Source organism: Camelus bactrianus, chromosome 7, assembly GCF_048773025.1.
Source record: "Camelus bactrianus isolate YW-2024 breed Bactrian camel chromosome 7, ASM4877302v1, whole genome shotgun sequence".
In the NCBI taxonomy this organism is placed as follows: domain Eukaryota; kingdom Metazoa; phylum Chordata; class Mammalia; order Artiodactyla; family Camelidae; genus Camelus; species Camelus bactrianus.
In genome coordinates, this window is record NC_133545.1 from 17,534,092 (window position 1) to 17,559,534 (window position 25,443).

The following is a 25,443-nucleotide window of genomic DNA, read 5'->3' on the forward strand; positions in this document are numbered from 1 at the left end:
TTAGAATACTTAAAAATTAGAAATACTTTACCCCCTTTCCCAATTCTCCTAGATGTGTTTTTTTTTTATCTGAGGACCTTATCAAGTGAGGATTTCTGGAATCTGGTTTTGAAGATTTTCACTGATAGGACAGTGCTATTAAAAGACTTTCATGTTCTTATCTTGGCAATTATAAATAATGTTGCTGTTAACAGTGGGTTTTTATATTTTTTTGAATGAATTCTTATTCAGTAGTTGGCTTTATTCCTTTGATAACTATGTAAGTTCAAAAAGCTAAAGCTCTAAATGTTCTTAGAAACAATGAACAGTACATATAAGTAAATTTTTAAAAATACGTGCAGTATATTGTGTCTATGTATTTACATGCAATATATTATATACATGCAGTCAAATTGTAACAATTCTACCTAATACAAGTCAAAGTTAAAAAAAAGACTTTCATATTCTTTAACAAATTATTTCTACTAAAATCCTACTGGCCCCAGTTGTTTCTTATTTACACACACACACACGCCTAGAAAGATGGATAAACAGACACGAGACAGACAGATACAGATATATAGGTATATATGCCTAAGTGGCTGGAAATCGTGTCCTTGTGGAATCATGGAAGGAGATTTTAACTAGGACACTCTGGCCGTCATGAAAGGATTAACCAGATGGTATCTCAGGTCTTTTCAAGCTCCCTAATTCCATGATTCTATTAACTACAGTTCAACTTAAGATATCTCTGGCTACAAGGCCTATCGCTAATTATATATACCTATATTATAGGAGCCCACTTAAAAAATAACAAATAAGCTGAGGTGACTAATCCACTTATGCAGCTAAATAGCTTTTAAAAGTCAACTACTTTTTTGTTTCCTAGTGAGTACAGAAAGCAAACTAGAGCAGTCCACGGCTGCTCTCAACCTCAGGATGTTTGGTAAGACCAGATCAGTAACACACATCACACCCTACACACATCATCATGCTGCAGAAGATAAGGGTCCTGGTAACACACTTTTACTTCTTATTGAATGTGTTATATTATTTCATTTATCATTTATATTTATACATGTTAACTAAGGTGTAAGAGATATTAGTATTTACTACAGAAACTCCTGGAGCTGTCTCTCCTGACACTATGCATGGTACCTAAGTTATGTGAAGTTCATAAATATGATTTCAACCTACAGAACTTAACTCACATGTTGTATTCAAGAACATTAGCCCTATTATAAGAGGAGAAATGTCTGCTACTATTGAACACATTCAATATAAAAAGCAGCCTTCAAAAAACGACTAAGCCTAATTAGACCACAAAGTATCAAGAGAATTTACACAACCACAATGCTGCCGCCCCTGCAGATGGGAGCCTGGTCTCAGAACACTGATAATATTCTCAACTAGAAAATAACAAGAAAGTTACCACTTAGCAATAATTCTTGGGCTTCTGATCAAAATGGCACTCTAAATTCATACTTGAGATTTCCAATCTGCTCAAAACACACTTACTTATACCTAAGATATAAATTAAGATATTAAAAAGAAATAGTTGGCTCAAAATTGAGAGTAACATCTCGGTAGTCAAGAAATACAAACAACTCAGGTCAGAGTGTGAGTCCTATGAGCTGTGGAGGGAGAAACAGGCAAATGCAGGTAGGATTTGGCCCATGGAGGGTTACCGAGACTTAATATGCTCTACTGGCCAGGTGAGCTGACCATTAAGGGCGGCAAGCACAGGACCAAACCAAGCCCTAGGGCTACCCTGGTAGGCTACTAGCCTTATCAAAGCCTTATCCTCCATTCACATCCCAGTGGAGGTACTTGGTCAACTACTGATCTTAAATACCGCTCGGTTCACCAATGAAAAATTACTTCCAACATCTTTTATTCTAATTAACGCGCCCACTGGTGCAGATTGAGAAAGCAGTATCTGACTTACTGGTTGCCTCTGGAGTATAGAATCTTGATCAGGGTCTTTCAAATGTTAACTAACTACCCCTACATTGTGCGTTCCTGATTAAGGTATTTCAAAAATGTTAACTAAGCACCCCTAAGGTGCAGATTAAATTACTTTAAAGAAAGCTACAGACAATATAACACCCCATTCCTGAAAGGAGGCTGCCAAAAGCTATTGCCAACTGCTATTTGGGGCGATCATTTACATGGAGCTAAGAGATTTTACAGCCTCAGCACGGGGATAGTTTCAACTAGAGGTGGAGATGAACCCCCCCCCCCCCACTGAAGTGATTTTTGAAAACACAATGAATATGCACTGGCCCCTCCATAGCGAAAGTGGGCTAAGGGGGAAATGATGGTGTGTTTGTTTGGGGAGAAGGTAGAGTGGAATCCTCTATTAGGATAAAAACAAAACTAACATCTGTGTTGAATCAACTTTCTTTGGGACAACAATTGATGTGCATTATCTCACCTAGAGGAAGGAAGATGTACCTTTGTAGGTCAAGGAATAGCAACCAATGGAGAGGAGGCTACTAAAAATATAACAAAGATCCAAGCAGATAAGAGCATAAACTATGGGGAAGGGACTTAAAGGCAGACACAATTTGAAAGAGCAGTGTTTGAAACACATAGCCTCTGAAGGAGAAAAAAAAGAGAAAAAGGAAGAGAAAAATGCATTTTTGCTACTGGATGGTGAAGAGAGAAAGAAGCAAAAAGAGAAAATTCAGGACCGTACAAGACAAGAGATTCAAAATCAGAGAACAAACAAGTTTCCCCCACCACCAAAACAAATAAAAAGTCCACTGAAGTGTCTGGAGTTTGCTATAATGACAGAAGAGGGAGCCAATGAGCTAGGAATCCTAAAAAACACCTCGGTATCATAAAAATAAACAAAAAGAATGAACAGATTCATATGAGAGTATTACAAAAAAACCCAATGCACATCGATGGAGGAAAGTTCCCTCCAATAAAACAACCATGAAGCACAAGAAAACCAGAAGACAACACTCCAGGTGGAATTCATATACTCTAACAAGAATTTGGGGATATAGAAAGTCACCTTGAATCAGAAACTCAAAAACTAGAAACAGACATGGACAATCAAAAGCAAAGTGTGAAAAGAGATGGAAGAAAAAGAAAATTTTCTCAGATATGAAGATAAATTACAAAATACCCAAGGGAAAAGAGACTCAAATGAGTGTATTATAAAGGATATTGAGAAAATACAGAAAACCAAAACAGAATAAAAGGCAGATTTTAAAAATAAATGAAAAGATAAAAGAGAAAGTAGTGGAAATGGAAGACAGGCAAAGAAAAAAATAAGTGATAAAGAAGAAAAGCAAACAATAGAACACTTAAAATTGTAAACCAAGAAAACTTAACAAAAAAAATTTTTTTAATTGTGAATGCACATAATAAAACAACAGCTGACTGATTATCTTGGAAAATGAACTCCCAAAAATCAACTCCAAGACACAGCCTACTAAAACTACCAAACTCCCAAGATTAAAAAATCCTCAAGGCCTACAGCATTAAGTAACTTACAAAGGAAAAAAAAAATTAGGCATCAGAATTTTCATAAAGCAGGGAGGTGAGTATAGCTCAGTGGTAGAGCATGTGTTTAGCATGCATGAGGTCCTGGGTTCAATTCCCAGTGCCTCCAAAAAAAAAAACAAAAAATTTAAAAAAAATGTTCATTCAGCACACAAAGGAAGACAACAATGAAATCACATTTTTTTTAAAAATTCAATAATTGAAAGTGTAAACCAAGGACTCTATATCCCCTCAAGTTGTAAGTATCAAGGCCATAGGAAAGTGTGGGGGGGGGGTAGTTTTCAAATGAAGGAACCCTGCACCCATGAGCCCTTCTTGAGGGATTTTTTTAGATGATGAACTTCATCCAACTGAAAGACAACTAGGAAATTTCAGCAAAAAGCCTGTGGGCAATAGATGAGATATAAAAGATACCAATAAAAACAGAAATCTGAAAGTAAAGGTTTAAGAAAAAAGGGGGCTAGGAGCATTCTTTAAAGGCATACATTAAAAGACAACTACTAAGGGAAAAACTTCCTAAACAACCAAAAAATTCTGCTTAAGTTCAAGAGCAAAGAACACGTATCTCAGAGAGAAAGACATAGCATACATAACATAATACACATATTTATAAAATACTATGATAGTAGTTGAGAAAAAGTGTTATCAGTCATATCAATACATATCAATGGATTCAACTCATCTATTAAAAAAAGGGTTTTCAATTTGGCTTACAAAACAAGGCCTAACTATATACGCTATACATGTACCGAAGCCAATTTAGTGGGGCTAAAACTATAAGATCAACAAACGCATGCCAGTCAAAAAACATTACCCATGACAATTAAGGACACTTTTAATGCCAAAAGGCACAATTCATGATGAAACTACAACACTTATGACTATATATTCATACACCAAATAAAATAGCAACCACCATTGGTAAATAACAACTTCAGGTGATGCAAAGAGACATAGAAGAAAAACACACTAAAAATAAGAATGGAGATAGAAAACCTAAACAACGTAATTAAACAACATAATTAAGATGGCTCTCATGAATACGTATCAAACCCTCCATATGATAACAGAAAATGCATCATCATCTCAAGCACCCCTGGTACATTCAAAAAAATTGATCATATATTAAGTCACAAAGAAATGTCAGTGAGTTCTATAAAGAAAAATTATTATAAGCAACACACTGAATTCAATGCAATAAAGCTAGAAAATATTCAAAAAAACAGAACAAAGACAAAAGACCCTTTCATTTTTAAATTTAAAATTCTTCTACAAAAAATGCTTGGATGAAAGGGGAAATAAAAACTGAAATAAGACAACTTTTTAATGATAATGTGCCTATGGGATACATTTAAAGCAGTGATGAGAGAAAACTTCGTATCATTAAACACTTTGATCAGTAAAACTGAAAGAATTAAAGTACATGATTTTAATTACAAACTTAGAAAAAAAAAAAAGGACAAAGAAGGAAAAAATAAAGATAAAGCAAAAAATGAGGTAGAGAACAGAAAAACAGACCTAGTCAATAAATCAAAATCCTGGTTACTACTTGGGGGGTGGCAGGGAGGAGAACTAACACAATATACAAACCATTTGCTACTCTGATCAAGAAGAAATGGCAGACAACACCAAAAAAAAAAAAAGACAAAAAGGAAACAAAAGAAATTTTCAAAAGCGTAAGAAAATACTTAGTAGATCTCTACATGAATAAAATGAACAAATAAATAGAATTAATAATTTCCTAGGGAAATACTGATTACTAAAATTGATCCCACTAGAGACAGAATGCTTAAGAGAGTAATTTACATTGATGAAACAGAAAACTATTGAAAAAATAAAAAGTCAAATAATAAAAAAGTACCAGATCCAAAAGGTTTCACAGGGAAATTCCTAAAATCTTCAAAACTCAGACAGCCCCAATGCTCCATAAATTGTTATAGAGCATTGAAAATGAAGGAAAATATCCTAATTCCCTTTATGAAGCATATTATTACAATGAAACCAAAATCTAGTAAGGTTTAGACTATGGGCCAATATTATTCATAAAAACCTATGCAAAAATACTAAACAAAATATTAGCAAACAGAATTCAACACTACACTGAGAAAATAATACAACACAATTAAGAGGGATTTATTCTAGGAATGAAAAATTGGTTCAGTATTAATAAACCCACTAATGTATCATATTAGCAGATTAAAAATAAAATTTAAAAATGGATAAAAGACATACAGTCGGCCCTCCAGATCCATGGGTTCCACATCCACAGATTCAACCAACAGTGGACAGAAAATATTTGGGGGAAAAAAATTCCAGGGAGTTCCAAAAAGCAAAACTTCAACTTGATTCATTCTGACAACTGATTATATAGCATTTACACTGTATTTACAACTATTTACATAGCTTTTACATTGTATAACGTATTGTAAATAGTCCAGAGATGATTTAAAGTATATGAGAGAGTGTGCACAGGTTCTATGCAAATTCAGCACCATTTTAACATTAGGAATTTGAGCATCCATGGAGTTTGGTATTCCCAGGGGTCCTGGAACCAATCCCTTGCAGATTCCAAGGGATGAATGTAATGACAACTCACAAAAAAAGTATTAAAATGGATCTAAAATATAAAAAAAGTTGTTCAACTCTTAGAGAAGTGCAAATTAAAGCAATACTGTGATACCATTTTCCACCTATCACCGGTAAAATTTTTAAGTATGAAAATATATTCTGTTGATAAGGCTGTGGGGAAAACAAGTACTATCATTCCATGGTGGTGGGGGATGCAAACTGGTACAACTCTTCTGAAGAACTGTTAATACTTCAAAAAAAAAAAAAAACTATATGGGCTTCTCTTTTGACTTAGCTATCCCTTCTCTAGGTATTTACCCTAATGATGAATCTGCAACAATATGAAAATACAAATTCACTGCATCATTGCTTGCAATGGCAAAATATTGAAAACAACCTATATATCCACACATAAGAGAGTAACTGAATGATGGTAAATCAAGCCAGTGGAGTACTATGTCATTGTGAAAAAAAAAATCTGTATGAACTAATGTGGAGTGATTTCCAGGATAAAGTGAAAACAGCAAAGTTTAAGAGAGTAACTATAGTATCTTATCCTTCATGGAAGACAGACAGGTATAACAAAAGATACATGTTATCTGTGTTTGTGCAGAAATACTATGAAGATAAACCAGAAACTAATGAGACTGATTAACTATATGGGATGGGTAGAAACAGAACAGAGAGAATAGGAGACTAGTAATAGGATAAAAGAAATGGGAGGTAATGTGTCTGCGTATCTGTTTACATAAATCTGACACTCAGAACAGAATAATATTTCCAGTGTCCCCCCAAGTAAGTAAGAAGAAATCAACCAGGATCTGGGGGAACCCAAATGCAACACAAATAGTAAGAAACGAATCTAAATGTATTCAAGTAAGTAGCATAAACACACTGAGTGAGTTAGAAAAGAACTAGCCTAAGCAACTTAATTTTGACTGTTTCGACCAAATAACAAAAGCCTTACAGTATGCAAACAGAACTGCACACAAATACTGTACTCAAGTTAATCAATCTGGTTTTCACTGGGACATAAATTGTTTTTTCATGGGTTAGCAATTCTGAGATTATATTATGTGTATGCTAGGATTGTGCAAATAAGAAAAGAAAGGTACAAATACACAAGCCTGAATTTGTGTTATTTCCTACCTCTGTCATCTAAGAGGGACTACAGTAATAACACATCAGTAGTAATGACTACAACTAGAACACAGATCTTGGTTACACTAAGTATTATTCACTTATAAAAGAACCAGGGCTTATTAGAGAAACGGTTAATTCCAAGGCTAGGACAGGGGAAGTACAGGTGAGCCTGAAATGTCTTGTGGCAACAGATGTAAGGAAGCATCCAACAATGATGGTGGCATATTGGAAGGACACAGGTACCAAGCTGAATGAGCTACCAATGGCCAAATCTGGGATAAACTGAGCAACAAAATAATGGTGGCAAGTGATTATAACTTGCAGAACAAGATAAATATCCATGAATTCTTACTGATATAATTAATGAATAAATAAATGTAGAAGAGGCAGAGCGTCATCACAGTAGAATTTCAATTAGTAAATGTAGACAGAATGATAGAAGAAAATTACAACTTGGCAAAGACCTAATAATTGCTGTAAGCAAGAATCATAGCTTGGAACATGTACTGCATTTCAAAGAAGAAAGAAAAACATGGTTAAAAAAATTTTAAACATCTCTATAGCACAGTAGGCAGCAAAAAAGGAAAAAAATACAATCTATAGCTTCCCACTCAGTATAAGAGGAAATAACTGGTCAAAAACTAAGAGTAAATATACTGAATGGTGACATTTTAGAGGCATTTCCATTAAAGGCGAGACCCACTATTGCTTCTGCTATTCAACTTCGTGTAACTGCAGGTTTTCCTGCTATGGAAAAAATAACAGAGAAAAGGAAGGGGAAACAAATAAATTTTTAAGAAATAAAGACAAAACTGTCCTTAAGTAAGACATTATAACTGTTTACATACAAAATCCAGGAAGCAATACAAAAATATTTTTCAAATATACTATCCTGATTTTTAAAATAATTCAGCAAAATTGCTAGGAAAAAGATCAATAGGAAAAAAGTAAAAGTTTCAGAAGTACAAGCAAATAGAAAATGTGGCAAAAAAAAATATTCACAACAACAACAAAAAATATATATATAAAGTACTCAGGAATACACCTAACAAAAGATGAGCAAGACACTTACGGATCTAAAGAATTAAATGAAGACCACAAGATGGGAAGACTCAGTAAAAGACATAATTCTCTCAAATGACCGTAAGTTAAATGAAATTCCAAAGTCCCAACAGGGTTTTTTTTTTTTAATGGGATTTAACACCTTGATTCTAAAATGAACAAGTAAAGAGACAAGAATAGCTTAGATAATTTTGAAGATGAGGAAAATGGGAATATTTCCCTTATCAAAATAAACAATAAAGCTATCAATATCAAAATAGTGTGGCATCAGTGCAAAGACAGACAACAGTCCAGTGAAACAAAGACCATATGAAAACCCACATATGTAAAAATATGACATAAGTGGTGCAAAAAAATGAGTAGGACTCTGTACTGTCTTTGCAAGTTTCCTATAAATCAAAAACTATTTTTAAGTAAAAAGTCTATTTTTAAAAAAAAATTTTAAAGTCAGTGGGGGAAGGATGGACTCCTGTAAATGGTGGAATAATAGCTATGCATAAGAAAACAAAATTCTGTTCCTCATAAAATAAATAAATAAAAACCAACCCCAAATAGCTTAAGAGACCTATAAAATATTAAGACAGGTAAATGCTTTTTCACAAAATCATAATAGGAAAGGATTTCTTAAGACATAAGAAATACAAATTACAAAGAAAAATACTAATACATTTAACTACATTAGAATAAAATCTAAAACATCTGTATAATAAAAACAAAGAGAAACTAACTAGACGATACCTACAAGCAACTCATTTACAACAATTATTAGCATCCACTTAACTTTCTCACACATTAAGAAAAGGAACAGCATGATAAGACTGTGCAGACAATTCACAAAAGAGACCCAAGTGGTCCATACACATGGGAAGATGCTCAACACCACTAGAAACCAGAGAAATGCAAACCAATAACTTAAACTAAAAACACAAAACCTGTCGGATCTGCAGAAATCACTTTGCAAAAATTTAAGTCTAACAAAGCCAACTTCAAGGGCAAGAAGTAGAGAAACAAAAGCTGACGCACTGCTCGGCAGAACCTTCACTGGTATCATCACTTCAGAAAGCAACTGTAAGCAAAGTTTCCAAGGCCCAATATTCCTATCCGTATATACACACGCACCCTGCCCCACCTTTTGGGCATTCTGGCACACGTAGAAAACAACAGTACTTAGCACAACCAGGGTAAACGGAGGTGGCTGTATATGACTAGAAAGGACTTCCCTAGGGATTCTGACTGCCCCAAGACCCAACCCAACTCCAAAAGTCAAAGAATCTGAGATCCTAGATATTTCTATAAACCATTCCCAGTGGTTGGGAAACTCTGTCCTAAAGAAATATGTACAAGAATCCTCATTGCTGTAAGGCTCCTGAGAATGGAAAACTAGAAACAACTTACACCTGGTTTACCTGTAAGGGAATGGGTAACTTGGGACCCATTTATATAATAAAACACTGTATGTACAATCGTTAAAATTAATAGTTATAGCACATGAGAAAAGCCAAAAAGCACAACATTGGTATAAACTGGCTACACTTAAATTAAAAACGACAACAACAACAACAACAAACCACAATGTTGGCTGAAAACCTCCAGTAGTAGAATGCTACATATTATATTATGTAATTATAAGTTAATTAAACAAATTATATAGTTCAAATTAAGTAAATAAGTAAATTATAAAATGTACTTAAGCCTTAAAATATTCAACAGACAATATGGTTTGTATATACAAATATATAAACAAATATAACATATATATGATCTATAAACATACATATACAAATACATAAACTACATGTATTGTTTCTATATTTACCCATGTACAACATACGTACATATACATTCATACACATAGCAAAAGTATGAAAGCATACAGGAAAAAGATACAGAACAATTTCAAAAGAGCAGTCAACCTCTGGGATAGAAGGGAGAGGAAAGAATTCATGCATTCATGGGAACTGCAATTCTTCCTGTAATGTTTGATTTTTTTTTAAAAAAAGAACTGAAGCATATATGGAAAAATAGTAAAATTTATTAATCTAGTGGGAAGTGTATGAGTGATGGTTATATTGATCTCTGATGCATAAATAATGTAATACTCATATTTTATAATGCATATTGATTATAAATATACTTTAATAATTAAATATAGAATACAGGCATACTTTGTTTTACTGTGCTTCATTTATTGCACTTTATCATAGATACTGCATTTTTTTTTTTTAAACAAATTGAAGGTTTGTGGCAACCCTGCATCAACCAAGTCCATCAGCACCATTTTTCCAACAACTCATGTTCACTCTGTCACATTTTGGTAATTCACACACTATTTCTAAAGTTTTTCATTATTATTATTACTGTGTTTGTAACAGTGATCTATGATCAGTGATCTATGATGTAACTACTGTAACTGTTTTGGTGTGCCCCAACCACACCCAGACAGGACGGAAGACTTGGTAAATGTGTGTGTGCTGACTGCTCCATTGACCCACTGTTCCCTTCTCTCCTTGGGCTTCCCTCTTCTCTGAGACACAACAATACCGAAATTAGGCCGATTAATAATCCTACAATGGCTTCTAAGTGTTCAAGTGAAAGAAGAGTCAATCAATACAGCAAACTTCATTGCTGTCTTCTTTTAAGAAATTGCCACAGCCGGGAGAAACTGCCCAATCTTCAGCAACCACCACCCTCATCCGTCAGCAGCCACCAACAGTGAGACGAGACTCTCCATCAGTACAAAGATTAACACTCACTGAAGGCTCAGGTGATGGTTAGCATTTTTTAACGATGAAGTGGTTTTTTTAATTACAGTATGTAACATTGTTTTTATTAGAGATAAGGCTGTTGCACACTTAACAGACTACAGTATAATACAAGCCTAGCCTTTATATGCACTGGGAAACCCCAAAATTCCTGTGACTTGCTTTATTGTGTCATTAGCTTTACTGTGGTGGTCTGAAACCAAACCCACAATATCTCCTAGGTATGCCTGTATTTGTATTTCTATTTTTTTCCTGTATGTTTCCATACTTTTACTATGTGTATGTATGCACAGGTGCACATATGTTGTACATTTGTATAAAAACAATACATAGCTTATCTATGTATGCTATAAAGAGTTTATATATCCATTTATATACACAAACTATATTATTTTTTAACACTTTTAATAAAATAAACTCTGACCTTGCTTCATACTTAGAAACATTTGAAATATTCATTCTATTTTGCCTCCCTTGTGTATATTCCTCAACTCTACTTTTGATCAATTATAGAAATCAACAAAGGTTATTTAATAAGAGCAAATGCAAGGGTACTTTAGGAACAGTTGATTTAAAATATCAAGGGAGGTTCTGACCTGAGGGCAGAAGTAGCTCAAAAGCTGTCAATATTTTGGAGAATCAGATCTTCACTATTCTAGACATGTGAGCTCCAAGAATAGACACTTCATCTCTTTTTATGTTAGGATTCACAGATTTCACTCCATACAGAGAAAACTTTTAAAATATCAGACCCAAAATTCTTAAGGTAAATATCGACTCTCAGAGTAAGATTTTATAAAATAAAACACACTTCAAGAAAACAGCAGGAAAAGAAAAAAAATCATTTAATTTGTGCTCTCTTTAAGTTTTATTGCTTAACCTATGCTGGTACCAAAAAGAAAAGGAGTAAGAAGTCCAGTTTCATTATAGTTATATTCACAGCAATCCCAGCAGGAACGTGAATAAAATGAATAAAGAAGCCACAAATGAAATGCCTGTGTACCCTGGGAGTAATTGCTCAGTCAAAATGTTCCAAAGGCAATTTGCCAAATGAAAAGACATACTGGGAATCCAAAAGCTTAAACCAACATTTCACTACAATTATTGGCTTTTCTCCATACTTCTCCCATCTTTTTACCTAAGTTATAGTTAAATTACTACATCTAAATTAGACATTAGTTTCCCTGCACATTACAAAATACTGTGACTTGAGAGAATAGAAAGAAGGCTTGCAAAATACATCTTTTACATATTCAGAGTGAGAACAACATGAGGCCAGCCTCCAACAATTACCATCTTGGCTGAAACTGGACCAATCACTCAACTTCCCTGGATTCAGTTTCCACATTTGTAAAATGAGTTTGAAGAATAACACTTGATTAACTAGAGTGTATATGCAGTTTTGTATATATTTACTAGCATAGGTGTCCTCTTATGCAAACTGTCTGTTCCTATTTTTGCCTGTTTTTCTACCTGCTGGTTTTATTGATTTATAGGGATTCTTTATATATTCTGGACACTTAACCTCTGTCAGATAAATGTCAGTCTTTCCATGTATATGGACTCTTCTGTGAATTGCCCATTACTTATTTGCTCAGTTTTTTATTATGCCTTTGCTTTTCTTCATTATTATGTAGGAATCTTAAGTAGATGTTAATCATTTTTCTCTTAATGGGTTGCTTGCTTCTGTGCCTTGATGCTGCATTTTGCAATTAAATGTTTTATTTTTAATTAGATGATTCATACACATAGTTCTATACAGCTTGTATAACTTAAATGTCTGATAATACACTTAAATATGACAGGTATCAGTTGAATGATGTAACGTATCTTGCAAACTGTAACATGTAAACTATGAAAAAAACCTCTCACAGAAAGGCCACTCATATCTCTACCTCTAAATAAGACATCTGAAAAATGACTCATTCGCAAGCCATCAAAATTCTCATTTAATTAATAATCATCTGAAAGTTCTCAGAAATCACCTCCAACTTTAATTTATGGCACCCCGATGAGAGATCTATTCTACCCAGGGATTCCCTATTGGAACTTCCTCTATAAAAATGTCAGTTCTAATGGATTACACCCTCAATCCTACTATTTCACAAGATGAGAGAGGAGCTTTAAGAGCCTATGTTAAATTCCCTGCTGAAAATGACTATTACTTTTCAGGCTGACTTGCAGAGCACTTCACAAATAGACTCTTAGGACTTACTGTTCATTATTAAGAATAAGACAAAATTTTTGTCCTTTGTTACAGTATATTTTATCAGCCTCACACTTTTAAATGTGCTTAGTAACATTTTACACAGTTCCCTATATAATTTACATCTTCCTCATTTATACAATCCCCATTAATGATGTGACCCAGATTAACATAGTCCTGAAGACTAGAACCGCAAAGACTTCACATATAATTTTAGGAAAGTCCAATTTTTATACATTGGCTCCTAAAAATAACTGAAGTCATAAACTAAGCGGTGCAGAGTGTGACAAGCAGAATAATAGCCCCTGAAAGGGATCCGTGTCCTAATCCCCAGAATCTGTGAATATATACTACCTTTCATGACAAAGGAGACTTTGCAGATGTGATTCAAGTTAAGGACCTTGAGACAGCGAGTACCCTGAATTATTCAGGTGGGTATCAACTTAGTCACATGGATCCTCAAGAGAGGAAGGAGGAAGCAGAAGAGTGGATCAGAGAGATGGGAGGTGAGAAAGATGTGACCCAAGAAAGATGTGACCCACCATCCCTGGTTTTGAAGATAAAGGAAGGGGGCCACGAGCCAAGGAAGCAATAGCCTCTAGGCATAGGTAAAGGCAAGGAAATGGATTCTCCCACAGAACCTCTGCTAGGAACACAACTCTGTCCACAATCTTCATAATAGCCCAATGAGATCCGTATCAAACTTCTAACCTGCAAAACTGTAAGATGACACATTTATGTTGTAATTTGTTGTAGCAGCAATAGAAAACTAATATCCAGAGCATACCTAGTTTATTTGTGGGAAAACAAACTGAGCACACTCTGAAACCCAGCTCTCGATCTGAAATCTTATCTCTCCTATTTGTCAGCTGTGTCAACTTAAACCAATTAACCACCCTCAACCTTGGTCTTCTCATCTGTAAGATGGGGCTATTAGTGCCTCGTTCATAAGACTGTTCAAGGACTAAACGAGTTAATTCATGTAAACCACTTATTTCTATTGTTTCACAGACAGAAGGCTTAATTAAACACATCTTAACTACTGCTACTACTGACTTTCATCAGTAATAATTTAACTACCTTCTCTTTGTCACCCACAGAAAAATCAAGAGATAACAGTCTTCCAGTCAAGGAAACGAGCTCTTCTAAAAGGAAAGCTTTGTACACATATCTACAAGCAGTCTCCATATAGGTCCCAAACACCACTGATGTACCACATGGTTCTTTAAGAGTCATGCCCAATAATGAAGAACAGACTGCTGAAGTCAGAGTGTCACTGTGAACTCCACTGAGTGACAAAGGCTAACTACAGGGCCTAACAGAAAAAGTGGGTGGTGCCAAATTAGTTTCTATTGAAATTTGCAGTAATTGGCATTTTTTCCAGCTTATTTAGTATCTATACAGCACTTTTCACTTGCAAACGCCTGCCCTATTAAAGAAATTAAAATTTTTATTTCACTTGGCCACTGACTCAGCAAAATCTACTAAATTCATACAACCAGGCTAAACAATGATTCACATTATAAAAACAAAAAGACCTAACAATTGGTAATTTCCACAAAAGGCAGAGGTAAAATACAAACCAAAAGTATAAACGTATTTTCTATTTCATAACACCTCAAAGCAGTGTCAAAACTCAAAAGAACAGCAATACTACATCAGAAAGGAGGAGAAAACAAAAGCTTTTAATTCCAGGAAGATGCTACAAACCTCTGTAAAGGGTCATAAAAATAGGTGTTTGGGTTTAAAAAAAATTAGTAACTAAGACTAATAGAAAAATCTATTATAAAATAATTCCTATGCTTCTCCTAGAGTAAAAGTAATAAAGTTCAAGATTCCAAGTCTAAATAACCCTAAAATTTAATTAAATTGTATTTTATAAGGTAATTAAACATGCCCCAGTAACAATATATTGTTGGGCTCTCAAAAGAAACTCTTTCAGTTAGTTGACAAAATGTATTGACTGAATCCAAATTATTTTTCTACCTTTTCATCACTTCAAGCTCTATAGGGCTACAAAGCTAGTGAGAACTGTAAGAACTAATTTTTAATCTGAAAAGCCAATGATAATCAAGATTACTATTTCTTTAAAAGGCATTGAGGCCATTTGCAGCAACATGGATGGACCTTCAGATTATCATATTAAGTGAAGTCAGACAGAAAAACAAGTATCATACGGTATCAACTATATGTGGAATCCAATAAAATATACAAATCTTATTTACAAACTAGAAATAGACTCATGAACATAGAAAACAAACTGTGGTTACCAAAGAGGAAGGGGAGGGATAAACTAGGAGTTTGAGATTAACAGATACACACTACTGTATATAAAATAGATAAAAGGTCCTACTGTATAGCACAGGGAACTATATTCAGTTTCTTGTAATAAACTATAATGGAAAAGAATCTGAAAAAATATATAAATGTACATATATATACAACTGAATCACTTTGCTGTACACCTGAAACTAATGCTGTAAATCAACACTTCAGTAAAACTGAAAATTTAAAATAAATAAAGGGCATTGAGAACTTTGGCTGTCACACAAAGGCAGCTCTGGGACAGCCCACAAAAATAGCCAGTCACCTTCTCCCCAGGCCAAAGCTGCAAAAGCACAGCAGGTGTCTGCAGAGGCACAGAAGCTCTCTGAGCTCCACTGAGCAGAACCCTCTCTAATAGGGCAGGTCTGAGACACTCAAGAATTCCCCTAAATCTTTGCATCCATATGCACAGTACACCCCCAACTTTAAATATAGGCCAAAATGGTTCTCCTTTGTCTCATTCAACAGGGTATTAGGTAGCCCAAGAAGACACATGATTCGTTTGTGGATATGCTTCAAAGCACATCGTGTGCGTGTGTGCGTGTGTGCGCACAGGCACCACAGAAGTGAGGAGGCCACTGCAAGATATAAGGCATCAGGATATAGGACGGGGTCACACACTCAAAAGCTCTCACGGTCCAGGCAAGGAATATAGTATGTGCAGTAACTGGGTAAAAACTAATAGAAGCAACAGAAGTTACAGCAAAAAGAAAACAGAAAACAAAAGCAAAAAAAAAACATGCTCCATCAAAAAGCATTCAAATTCAACTTCAGAAAAACAAGTAGTGCTGGTCACATAAAACACAGCTGGATTCAGCAGACAGACCCGATTTAGCTGCCAGTTTTTCAAAAAAAAAAAAAAACAAAACAAAAAACCTCATACTGCGACAGACCCAACCAATCATTTTCTGTATTATTCCCCGAGGGTGTTAATGGGCTCATCACAGGATCCAAGGCACTAACCTCAGGACCTCCCACTCCTGCCCTCACAGGCTTCCCCAGGTCTGTGCCAGGAAGTGCAGCATCCTAAAGAGAAGTTGAGTGCTTGAAGAATTAAATACTTACCACTTGAGCTTCCAGGAGTAGAAAACTGAGAGGTATCAAGGAATTTTCGAGGAGTAGGAAGGTTGGTAACGTCAATCAGGGGAACAGGAGAAGCATCTTTCACAAGGGAGCTAGAGGGGGAAAGGAGCAATAGTTATTTACCACTTTCTCTGAAATCAACTACAGTCCCACTTCATGCCCATCCCTTTTCATTTTCTTTTTGTCATGAGCCCTCTTTATACTTTATACTCCCAAGTGTATTTCAAGGAAACAGGAATGTCACAGACAGAGGAATAATTATGTAGTTTAAGGAGTCCAAGTATTTTTACTTTGTCTTTTTATTTCAACTTTGTGTTAAAAGAAAAAAATCAGTTTAAGTATCTTCTGATCATCTGGATGACCACCTTATAACAAGATCATGCCATCCAATTTCAGCGCTTCCTTTGTTTCTCTAGAAAATTAATCAGCAAAGAAAGATTAGGTAATACTTGATCATGATAACTGAAAGTTTCAATAGTTAAGCTAAGTTTAACTTGTGTTTCTCATGAAGTTTGTTGGGGGTTTTTTGTCATATTCTGGGAATTCACTTAGTTTCCTTTTAAAAAGGTTCATAAATTTCATCAAGTTGAGAATCACGCCAATAAAAGATGTTTTAAGGCATCTTAAATAGTTTAATTCAGTATTTGATTAACCATTTCACCTTTTCCAAAAAGACCTAGCAACTCTTAATAATTAACTCTAGAGTTTCCAAAAAAAACACATTAATTTTAAATGACACAAAGACTATAAAAAAAAAAGACAAATTTTCACATTAATTCCCATTTATAGGCATCTGTTAAGTGCAAGAATGCAAGAATGCAGGTAATGCCAAGGCAAATAACACCTGTGCCCTGCCCTGAAGAAGCTGAATCATCCAATTACATCCCATCTACAACAGAACAGCCTCTGTAACTCACATTCCAAGGGCAGACAGGTCAGAGCCATAGTCCTCACCTCTATCCAGTCCCAATAAACATCACCAGTAACAATGGCTACCCATGGAAGTGAGTCTCCAAGTGGGCTGTAGAAGAAGGGCAGCAGGAACGAGACTACACCTTCAAGAAAGCTTCCTCCAAATGGGATACAAGTGTGTGCAAGTCTGAACATCTGCCCTCACCCCCACAGCAATATATCCCCATCTTCCTCCCACCACTCCTTTTGAAACGAAAGTGCCAGATATGCATGTATTTTTAAGCTAATAAAAAAACAAACATGTTCTTTCAGAAAACTTTGAAAAGCAAACTTGACATTAAAGGGCAAAATTATCCTTTAAGGTATTATTTTTACTGAGTGTTAATGACATTCTGAAGGCCAAGGACAGTGGTTCACATAACTATCTCCAGTCATTAACTTCTCCCTTTCCACTTCTTACAGGGAAGGGGGGAATCATTATTCAAGTCTCATCTGTTACCTGCTTGGCACTTCACTCAGTGCTGAGGATCCGAGTATGACTAAGATATGAGTAAAACCAAAACTTCGTGCATTTCCAAGTGTTGGAATCACTCACAGATTAACGTGAAATCTCAACTGAAGTTTAAGATATAAAAGTAACAGAAATACCATTTAGAAAGAATTGAACTGACATACTTAGTTCCAGTAACTCTTCCTCCAGTACAAAGCTGTAAGGTCCTCTGTGCCTAAGCTATCTTAAGAGCCTCCAACCCACTGATTTGCCATAACAGTCTGTCTAATGATAAAATCAATTCGATCACAAATGTATCCATTCATCTCTTATCTCTTTACTACTGTTGTCTTCTCACTTTTTTCTCCTCGGTATATTCTCTTTCACCTGCATTTTCCTCACAACTGGAAAACTAGCTCTACACACCTCCCTAGTCCTTGGATACACATGCCCAAAGAGACAGAGGAGAATCCTGATGTCTACGACGCTGTTACTGAGTAACTAAGAAGAAGTTCATTTCAATTGTAAATGATAGCAAAAATGACTTGATAAATGTTGTATTTCCATAATGAAAGTGTAGGAGTTACTTCTAAGGCATTGATAAATGAAGGTGTCGCCCAGCTGGAAATTCAGGTATATAGCTGGAATACTACCTGCCAAGGCTATAAATGAGGCAATACAGTTGGTACCTTTGTGTGTGCACAGTGATATGTATATGTGAGATAATACACACTTCTGTAAAACATATGTACATACAGATTCTCTTTAGATAAAAACCTACAATTATTTCCTCAGTTTTAACCTAAAATATATTTCAGTTAAATACAGGGTGATAAATGGCTTGCCATTTTAACTTTGAAAAACATAACCTGCTGACTATTATCAAAGCCAGAAGGGTCCTCAAACTCCATCAATAAACTCTTAGGAAGTCAATTTACTGCAAAAACTATTTTCATAGACTCATCTTCACTTTCTAGAATTTTCCCTGGGGCTTCAATTTTCTCCTTTGTGAACACTAACCCAAAGGCAAGTAACCTTAGAAATGATTTTTGGTTTTTCTCTTGTTCTTTTATGGAAGAATTTAGTCTTAAAAGTTCCAGAGACAGGAGGCACGCTCATTTAGTTACTACAGACACGAAGCCAACAGAAAGGTAGGTGCTATTACAGAATATCGCATGCCTCCATTTCCATTTCAGAAGACAGAAAGCCTGTTCTTGTGATACATCAGAAATAAAGTTGAGAAGTACTAATTAATACCCTCAGAGGGTTTTGAATCTTTCAGAGGAAGTACTTTCAAAAACAAAAAATAAAATCAAAACCGGATTGTTCTTAAAAGGCAAGAAATAGTAAGTGTTGAAGAAAATGTGGAAAAAAGGGAACCAGCATACACTGTTAGGAGGAATGTAAACTGGTGCAGCCACTACCGAAAACACCAGAGATTCCTCAAAAAATTAAAAATGCAATTACCATATGATCCAGCTAGTCTAGTTCTGGGTTATTTACCTGAAGAATACAAAAACAATACTTCAAAAAGATATGCACCCTATGCTCATACCAGCATTATACACAACAGTCAACATATGGGAACTGCCTCAGTGCCCACTGATGGATAGATGGATAAAGAAGATGGGGGGAGTACACACAATGGAATACTACTCAGCCATAAAAAAGCTGAAATTGTCCTCATTTGCAACAATGTGTATGGATCTTGAGGGTATTAGGATAAGTGAAATGAGTAAAACAAAAAAAGGCAAATAACTATGATTTCACTCATATGTGGAATATAAAAACCAAACACAAAATAAATGAACAAACCAGAACAAAACAAGTAAGAGACACAGAGAACAGAGTAGTGGTTACCAGAGGGAAGAGCGGTGGGGGGAGGGCAAAACAGGTAAAGTGGGTCAACTGAATGGTGAATGGATGAAAACTAAATTTTTGGTGGTGAGCACACTGTAGCATATGCTGAAGTCAAAATATAATGTTGTACATATGAAACTTATATAATGCTATAAAGCCATGTTACCTCAATAAAAAAATTAAACTGTCTTTTCAAGTTTCTAATACGAATCCTCCGAACTGCTTCACTCTGAAAGAAATATTGATAGAAATCATTTTTCTTTCTAAATACCTATGATTACAAATTTTTATTTTAAATCCATTCAGAATCATCCATAGCTGAGTTTAAAAAAAAAAAAACAGTTGATGCACATAAAATCCTTCCCAGTATAAGATACCCCCCTGCAAAATTAGTAATTATATATTGTGATTGAGTGGTTTGCTATTTAATAACCACATGGTGGCAGACAGGAAAACAATAAAGCAAATGTAACCATAACAAAAATAACAATCCCTACCACCATAACCTCTAGGACTTTCTGGCTGTTAAACACCCATCCAACAAGTAAGGATCTACTTCTAAATGTGTCTGGTTTCAGTACTTCAAGCCATGAAGTTTTCTGGGTTTTTTTTAAAGAAGGCTTAGAAGTGCTAACAGCTTATTAAACATTTGCTTTTTAATTACAACTTATTTCTGTTCCTTTACTTAGTAATAAATATGTCCAACTATGTCCAAAATTCACAGCAGCAGTTCATTTTGCTGATTTTATTGTCAAACTAAAATGTGACAGAAGTGAATTGAACTTTAAGTTGTAAATCCACTAACGAATATATTCACCTCTATAACCCTGACAGCTGGCACAGGACCTATCAAAGAGTAAAATGCTTGTAAAAATTTGTTAAATTCAACTCAGTTGAGAAGTCTCTGTCACAGACAATATGCCCTTAGTAAGAAAATTTAAGGGAATAATGAATCAGGAATGTCTGGCATATTAATTCTCTATAGTTCTGAAATCTGCCTGAACATACAGAAAAAATGAGTGACTCAGAGGGTATAAAAGTCAAAAACAGTCGTGGTCTCAAATGATAAGCCAAGAGAAAAGATACATAATACAAAATAAAGTGAAGCTAAAATCTAAGCAAAGAGGGGAAAAAAGAAAGAAATGAAAGATAACAAGAAGAAAACAGACATACATAAGAAGAAATTTAAAGACAAAATACTTTGGGAACAAATAATACAATGGGCTTAAGGACACCCTTTACACACCCAGAGACAAATATGGTCACCAAAACCCATGGGCCTGAAATTGTCTCCTCCATGAGCTTCAGTGTCCAAGGAAGCAAGGTCTAATCAAGTATTAACGCAGGATGCACACAAAAAGTGAAAGGATTAACTGCTTTTAAAACAACTTTGTATTGATTTTTATCTGCTTGCAAAAGCTATTGTAAGTTCTTTTTTGAAAATATAAAGAAAATTAAAATAATCTACTAATACAATTACAGTGTAATGCCTTCCAAAACATTTAACAGAAAGGAGTCTCTGTCCATCCATCCCTATACACACACACACCACACACTTATGTATACACACAAAAATGTACATGTGCTCTTTTGTTCAACGTTCTTTGGCTCCTTCAAGGAAAGTAAGTTTCTCTATTTACACTGTTAAGTATTGCTTCTGTTTCTCTCTGTATTAGTTCGCTAGGGCTGCAGTAACAAAGTATGACACACTGGGTAGCTTAAACAGAGAAAATTGTTTTCTCATAGTTCTGGAGGCTAGACGTCCAAGATCAAGATGTTGGCAGAGCTGGTTTCTTCTGAGGCCTCTCTCATCAGTTTGGAGATGGCTGTCTTATCACTGTGCCTTCACATGGTATTCCCTCCATGAAAGTGTGTCCAAACGTCCTCTTCGCACATGGACATGTCATATTGAATTCGGGCCTATGCTAACGACCTCATTTTGTCTTATTTACCTCTTGAAAGACCCTATCTCCAAATTTAGTTACAATTTAAGGGGACATAACTCAGCCCATAGTACTATCACTTTAGTGCCATTCTGTGCAATACCTAAAACCATTGGATTGAGACTATTCTCCATCTTTCACATCTATTATCTTTCTTGCATGTTTCTTCCTTCTTCACAATGAGGAAAGTTTTCCCTCCATATCACTGATTAAATTCTAACATTTTAAACAAATATTTAATTTCCCTACTTTCTGGTTTTTTTCCTTTTCACATATTGTCCCTGTTTTAGTTAGTTCTTTTTGCATCTCTCCAGATTCCATCCCTACAGCTTCCCATTAACGTTTCATAGAAGCTATATGCTTATAGCTGACTGCTGACACATGACCAAAATGCCAGTCATGTTCAACAATAAGCACATATTTTGGTGGCTGGCTGATCCAGGCTAGGCAGCTCAGCTGATCTTGGCTCAATTCCATGGGTCTCCCATCCTTCTCCTGGGACCAGCGCCATCATGGCAACAGCAGAGGCATGACAGGGCATGCTCATTGGCACAAGCACACTTCAAGCCCCTCATGTCCCATGCTAACAATCAGCAAAAGCAAGAGCCCAAAATTCAAAGAGAAGGAAATACACTTCTCCCACTCAAGTGGTAGAGAAAGGGTGATAATTTTTGAGCAATAATCTAATCTACTGCATCATCTTGCATCTTTTGAGAAATCTCAAGCTTAGATGTCCTAAATTTTCCTGTTTCACTGTATAAATTTTTTTTCAAATAACTGCTCTTCTTTGAGACCTCAATGTAATGCTCATTTTCCTTTATGCTTATTCTAAAGCATTATAAGGGAGTGGGGTTTTTTTGTTTCATATTTGCATGGGAAGAAATCCATTTAGATCTGCTATTTACCACCAGGCACTGTGGAAGGAACTTCCTTAGCACTGCTCCCATCCACCACTTTACTCTCCATTAAGATTCTACTTAGATCCAGTGCCGAAGTTAAGTCTCAGGTATGTAACCCTTAGTGCCTGCCAGAAGGTTTCTAGTGCCAATCTGCAGAAGAGATAGAAACTTCTCTTTCTCTGTTAAGGTCTCTGAAGCATCACATACAGTTGGCAATTTTGTTTAAATAGGATAGGACTTAATGGACTTCATTCCCAGCATGCACTGCTCCCAGTGCTCCTCTCACCCACAGCTCAATGGAAAAGTATGAACACGTGTATTTCAGCACACAGTGCGAAACTGCCCTCTGAAACATCTGACAGCTATTTTAAAGGAATGGTGGAAGGACACAGGACATGCTCAGCTATCTGACCCATGTTAATAACACCAATGTTCTACTGTCTTAAGATCTGGTCTTATTCACTACCAGGTCTACACTAACCTAATGAATTTCCTGAGTCCACCCAGGCCCATAAACAGACTATGCTACAATCAGCCCAGGGATAAAAGAAAAGTGTTCTCTCTGAACCTCTCCCAAACTATTTCAGAAAGAAGATTGTCTTAAGCTGAACACAACCCTAAGGAAAAAAGGATGTTCTAATTTCAGTTTATACATCTGTATTTCTTAATTAGGCTGACTTCACTATCCAATTTAAGGATTTTTTTCTCTTCCTGAGATAAACCAGAGTCTCTCTGATCTAGTCTATTAAAGGCCCACAGCAAACGTTTCTTATGTATCTTTACATAAAAGGACCACAAGAAATGTGCAATACAGGAATGAACTAACTTTGAATGTCAGCCTTTCAGAACGTGGAGTATTTGCTAACATAAAACCATCTTACATTTTCAGAGACAGCATGTTAAAAAGAGAAGTAAAATAAACTACAACAATATTCTGGACAAAATAATATTTAGTAGAATTCTACACTGCCACGAGACACTGTAGCAGAGAGGCTCTTTAACCAACCTCATCCTCCCTTTTTCCTTGTTCTGCTGCACAACTCGGCTAGTGGATTTGATGTACAGGTGCCGGTGCAGCTCGTCTATGAGAACCAAGTGCAGATTCATCTTCTTGCTGTGAAGTTCCAACCTAAGGTCACTCAGTCCTTCCACCTGGAGCAGAGGCCCCTCCAAAGACTCGACTGCTGACACCTGAGAAGGGAGGGAAACACAATTAAGACAACTAAATAATCTCACAATATTACAAATATGAAAGACCATCTTTTAAAAGATACTCCTGAAAGAATTTGAGAACCTTATCAGCATACATCAGACACTGTCGAGTATAATGCAGATGGGCCCAGTTCAGCTCTGGAAGGGTTGATCTTGATCAAGATAAACATGAAGGTACCTACAGCACCTCAGCAAAGCTGTACCTAGTGTTTACTCCCACTCACACAGCCTATCAACAGACACCAATAAAATGATCCCCAAATAAATGATTGTAATATTCATATGCTCACAAGAAGTCCCTGTTCTAATGATTTAAACTTTCAGTCACATTTAGCCTTTTAAGACTAAGACTAAATAAAAACACAGTATGTAAATTTTTTAATAATTCTCATGGTGATCAAGAGTCAGAGCGTGATCAGCCTTTGTCTACACGGGTGTCTGCACAGTCTCTCTTGCTCTCTCTCGTGCTCACATACACACGGAGGTAAATACATTTTTCCATGAATGCTACAAGCAGACAGTAGCAGTCATCACCTCTCCTTGGACTGATCCAGTTTGATAGACAAAATGGGACTTGAATGGTGAACAGAAGATAAACTATGGGGAGGGAGATTCTCTTGGGAGATTAAGACAAAAAGGACTGGATGAATAAAAATGGTGTAGGAATGAATGCCTACAACAGAGGGAGAAGATGAGGGACTCAGGGAACCTGGAATAACTCACTTTGAACCAAAGTGATGACTGCGAAGGGAAAAAAGATATAGTATGTATTATAAAATCCCATTTATCCACGCATACAGAATTTTGTCTTTCTATATGTAAAGACCTTACATATTTTTTACAGAGGAAAAACAAAGTGAAGGGTATACTCTAGGTACTATTCCTTGGGAGAAAAAAGGAAGAAGTGCAAAGACTGTACTACTAATACTAATAATAGCAATAGCAGTAGAAGCAGTAGCAGCAGTAATAGTAATAGTAGTAGTAACAACAACAGTAATGACGGAGAAGAGACGACTACCAGCTGAACTCAGGGGAAAGAGCCCTACCCAGCTCCGTGAAGGGATTCATGTGCTGTGACTATTCCCACGTTGGTCATACATCTAAATACTCCTCAACTGTACAGATAAAGGCAATAATGACACTACTTTAGAGTAAATGTAATTAGAGACCAAAAAAATGCTCATGAAAAAAAAAGCACTTCTACAAAAGCAATAGGAGAAAAAGATAGTAAAAGCCATGAAAAGTATCAGTGATCAAAAATGCTGATCACAGATCTCCCCTGGCACAGGCAGTCACTCAGAGTGTGCAGACAGCGAATACAGCAAGCTTTGCAGCTGCCAAATACAAGCCAGCCTGAGATCGGGAGGGCAATGCAGTGGCTTAGTCACAAACACATCACTTGTTTTGTGATGTGCTATAACCAAATGTCAGTAGCAAATAAATTTCCTTAAGTTACCCAAGAAAGCATCTAGGAATGAAA

General features: G+C 35.7%; 1 protein-coding gene across 5 annotated transcripts in view; it reads right to left on the reverse strand.

The window, feature by feature from the left end:
• EXOC4 (exocyst complex component 4) overlaps nucleotides 1-25,443 on the reverse strand; it is a 698,015-nt gene that overhangs the window by 621,971 nt on the left and 50,601 nt on the right. For all 5 annotated transcript variants that reach the window (XM_010947518.3, XM_074367038.1, XM_074367039.1 and 2 more), the window contains exons 4-5: nucleotides 23,758-23,942; nucleotides 16,630-16,739 (exon numbers count right to left, since the gene is read on the reverse strand). In XM_010947518.3, the coding sequence (XP_010945820.1) occupies nucleotides 16,630-16,739; nucleotides 23,758-23,942 (295 nt within the window). The remainder of the gene's footprint in view (nucleotides 1-16,629; nucleotides 16,740-23,757; nucleotides 23,943-25,443) is intronic.